The sequence below is a fragment of the Physeter macrocephalus genome, chromosome 11 (assembly GCF_002837175.3).
Source record: "Physeter macrocephalus isolate SW-GA chromosome 11, ASM283717v5, whole genome shotgun sequence".
Lineage (NCBI taxonomy): Eukaryota > Metazoa > Chordata > Mammalia > Artiodactyla > Physeteridae > Physeter > Physeter macrocephalus.
The window spans coordinates 125815924-125820560 of record NC_041224.1 but is presented as its reverse complement, the minus strand read 5'-3'; the positions used below and the strand labels follow the sequence as shown (position 1 = coordinate 125820560).

The following is a 4637-nucleotide window of genomic DNA, read 5'->3' as shown; positions in this document are numbered from 1 at the left end:
AACCCGCGTCCCCTGCATCGGCAGGCGGACTCTCAACCACTGCGCCACCAGGGAAGCCCCATTACAACATTTTTGAATAATCTAATGTTTACTTAAGTATAATTTATACATTATATTTTAGGACTTTATATTATTCCTTTTTGACAACATATTATCTTTTAAGCACATACATGTGTTTCAGTGTTATAAATAGATATTACAGAAGCTTTATCAATATATACAATTTTATCCTTTTTTTAGTTTCTACATTTAAAATGTAACTGTCAGGGCCATATTTTACCTACGTTCTCATCATGATCACGTTCACTAACTGAAGTCACTGAACTCATAAAAGCATCTAAAAATATGGAAAGAATTATAAGGAAAAAATATACATATATACACATGTATGTAAACACACATACATCACCTTGAACATAGTAAGAATTCAACACACATTTGTTGGTGGATAAAGTGAAGTTGTGAAGTAATAAATTGTTAATTAGTGCCCGCAGAAAAATAATGATAGACTCCAGAGCATATATATATATATTTTTTTTTTCCAAAATATTGACGGTACATACATTTTTAAGTCTAGCTTTACCTCAGTATTTTAATATTTCTTTGCATATAGTTTAAATAAAGTTATGTAATTACTAAATTACTAAAAATGCAAAATATGTAAAATACATATGTAAGAAAAATTCCAAAATATTAGAATGCATAATAGCTAGTCTAATATATTTAGTTTTATATTCAATTATAGCCCTTTTACAATATAATCACTTGTAGAGATATAAATGGATTGTGTTTTAGAAAGAAATGTTTCTATAGAAAATAAGTTAATAAGCCTTTGGAAATGTTGCCAAGTCAAAATGTTTAAACTTTTTGTTGACTCTAGCAAAGTTTTAATCAGGCTTTCTGGAGTTACTGAAAATGCCTGAATTGAAACATATAATGCTTTTTATAATCAGAGGGAAAACAATGGGATGAAAAAGGCAAAATAAAAATCATGAGGTTTTGTCCTATTTTGTTATTTCTTTCCATTATATAAAATTCATTAACAAAGTTTTTTCAAACAAATTCCACAATATATGCTATATATACAAATAAGATTAAATTTGATTGTATATACCTCATACATTTCAATGTGTTTATTTTTATAACGGGTACTTTGCAACAAAAAAATTAAAAGTAAATTACTATTAATTTGTATTTCATACAAAAAGAAAATGAATTATGCAGCTTATCTGAGCAGATAACAAAGGCTACAGTTCAAATTATAACGATGAAAAAAAGCATCACATGAACCATAATTTTAGTAATACTATGTGGTAGAGACCCCTTTGGGGACTTCAAATATGTTTTAAAAGACCTTGTCATTTATACCCAGTATGGTTCTACAAGAGGTTTTTTTGATTTTTTATTTGTTTCATTTAATCAGATTCTGAGATACTGGTGGGTATATGATAAAGAATGTTAAAACTGCTTAAAATAGGAATTGCTGATGTTTAAAAAAAAAAAAAAGCTGGAGAAAAATGTGAAGTGGGACAAGCTCTTTCAGTACCCTGGTATCTCCTTTAGTTTTTGTCTCAGGCATCAGTGCCCTTGGGCTGCTGCCCAGCTCTCCAGGATACTCAACTTCAGACATACTAAAACTTTCCATCACGATAATTCTTTTTTTCTCTAGCTTAGTTTATACAAACTATGTTTTTCACATCCCTATTAACTTTGGGTTTCTGTTTCCTAATAGTGAACTGAGATACATTCTTCAAGCCAGAAATATTTCTTAATTCTCTACTAACTGATAGCCTGATAGCTCCTACATATGGCCATAATAAATATAAATGGACCTCAAATAAATGGATAAAACTAATATTAATTGGCATCATGTTAAGAACTGAACAACACCAGTAATGCACACACATATTCTTCTAATTATTTTTAAAATTAGTTTTTCCACACTTTTCATATATATGAAATTATTTTTATTTAGAAAAAATGCTTAGTGTTTTATAACAATTGGAATTTCCTATGGCATAGATTAAATAATAAATATTATGAAGGAAAATACTTTCAATACAGAAGAAAATTGAACTTTTAGAATTTAATCCTTTTATGGGTGTTTTGTTGTTTTGTTTTTCTCTTTTCATAGCTTATTTCTTATTTGAGAAATAGGAATATTTTGTATTTGAACATTTTCCTTTTTGTGTGTGTTGTAACAGTCTCAACTTTTTAAACGTTTGAGGTAACATATACAGAGAGAATGAAATAGTCAAATATATTCTTACAGATGAGATATTATTTTGTCAGATCAGATTAGGTTTTCCTTTCCTCTGCTTTTTATTTTTATAAAAATTCCTTAGATGGAGGGCATATTCAAATTAAAAAGTAATATATTAAAAAATCTTTAAATGATAAGAGTATTAATGTGAATAACAGTTCTTTTAATCATGTAATGATCACTCAGGGATGAAATCTTACTTTTATCATGAGTTCCAAGGAAACATGCTACAAGTAAATACTCCTATCTGAATAGCAAGTTCACACCAATTGGAATCCCAATGGCTTTTCACCTGAAAAATGTGGCTTCCAAGGGGGAAAAAGTTAATGACAATGTAATTTATTTTTCTAAATACTTCCCTACATTTTTTAATATGTGAGTGTAATTTGGGTACATTTTTTTCTTCCTTAGATAATTTTTATTTTTGACCTATGCTTCTTCAAAAATTTAAAGGTAAGGAAAATACCTGTTTTTGTTCCCTGAGATTTTCACAATAAATTTCTATTCTCCCTCAGTGTAATATGGCTTGGCAAAATTGAATACAGTGCTATACACAAAATATATAAATTAAGCAGTAGTTGGCTGTGAAATGTAGCTATTATTCAAGATCAAGGGCACTGGGAAAAATAGTCTCTGTTTTCCTTCATTGTTTGTAAAAGATCATTTTTCATTTCATATTACATTGAAGGGACTGACTTTAAAAAATAATGTTTATTGTTTTTTCTCAGAAAAGAAATATAAAGTGTCATATAGCTCATTTCTAGGATGTTATCTAGTTTCTTATAAAGATCTTGCTGTATGTTTCTAGGTAAGAATAATCTCATATACCTATCTCAGAACAGTTCAATCACAACCTTTTTTTGTGGTCAAATGCTCACACATGGTAAAATTAAAGGAGTAATTGGAAACTTTTATTAAGTAACAATTTATAAATTTTTTTGGAATTGAGTCAGGAACCATCAAAAGGAGTTACTATGAGGGAAGTGTTAAGGGAAAGAAGCTGTTGCCAGAGATCAGCAAGACCTTTAGTCAGGGCAGAGGGACTACCTGATATCAGCTATGACCTTCATTTGAAAAATGCTGACAGTGGCAAACAATGCTAGTCAAAGTAGCATAAAGACAAACAGATAATACTTTGACTTCATTTTCTCATCTTGTCATCTGACCTAATGGACATGGAGGTCAGGCTGATTTACTGCATGAAGGGCAAGATCCAAAACCCAAGTACTGCAAAAATGTGACAAATAGATCTAGAATGGGAAAAGGAGGAAATACAACACAGCATTTTATATGCTGTTGCAGTTTTAAACACACTTAAATGTTACTTACAAGTTGGGCAAAAAACGCATAAGGCATTTCTTTTTCTAACCATAAAGAAATAACTAGAACTGAAATTGCCTCCTGCTATTAAGTAGACAAGTTTATGAAATACACACAAGTTTCATTTTAGACATTGGACCACAGGAAGAGAATGCCTGTGATCTGTGAGGGAAGAGACTGAATGATGTGAGCTATATTACTACTTGGCATTCTGCTTTAAGTCATTATGTATACCACAGTACAGGGAACGAGACTCATAACAGAGGATAGAAATCGCAACTGATTGAGTCAACTGGAATTTGCTGGTTAAAGTAATAAAGATGAAGTAGTGATGAACTTAGAGAAAATTTAAAAACAATGAATTAATGACCCCTAGGACACTGTCAAGCAATCAAAAATATGTGCAGTTGGAAGAGAAAAAAATAAATGAATATGATCAAATGTTTTCAAAATTTTATGAAAAAATAAACCCACAGATATAAGATACTCAAAAAATCTAAGGATAAATCCAAATAAAACCATAGAAAATCACGTTAAATTCAAATTGCTGGACTTCTAGTTACATGTAACTAGATCCTCCATGTAAAAATGTTGGAAGTTGTCACTCCCACCCTTAAAAAAAGGAAATGCTGAACAACTTTAAAGTAATTACTTTTCTTCCACCCATCAGAGAACTGGGGTTTCAGGGCAAACTACCACACTGAAATCTGGAGAGTCAGGTTACTTACTAGGTGAGTCCAGAGTCACAGCCCAGATCCACTTACCTGGAACCGAAGCTGCTGAAGGCGATGACTTGCTGAAACCTGAGTGTAGACCAGAATGAGAATGACAGACTACTTGAGGCCAGAGTCTTGGAGACCCTACACTTTTATGGATTTTACCTCCAGGAACCACATCAGGTCTCACGGTGAGAGCTGGAAAAGGTCTCTCATGATTACGGCAGAAAGATGGGCAGAATAGTCATTGTAAAATATTTCAGAGCATTTTGTATAATCAACAGCTACTTTTCAAGAGAAAACTTTACCAGAATCTTATCCCATATGTGGAAAGAGCA

General features: G+C 31.2%; 1 protein-coding gene across 1 annotated transcript in view; it reads right to left on the bottom strand.

Moving 5' to 3' along the window:
* The window catches only part of LOC112061923 (histone-lysine N-methyltransferase SETD2-like), a gene marked incomplete at its 3' end in the record, with an annotated part of 100253 nt that extends 98608 nt beyond the window's left edge, over nt 1-1645 (bottom strand). Inside the window, exon 1 of the mRNA XM_024115007.1 lies at nt 1547-1645. Coding sequence (XP_023970775.1) covers nt 1547-1645 — 99 coding nt within the window. The remainder of the gene's footprint in view (nt 1-1546) is intronic.
* Nucleotides 1646-4637: the final 2992 nt, after the last annotated feature.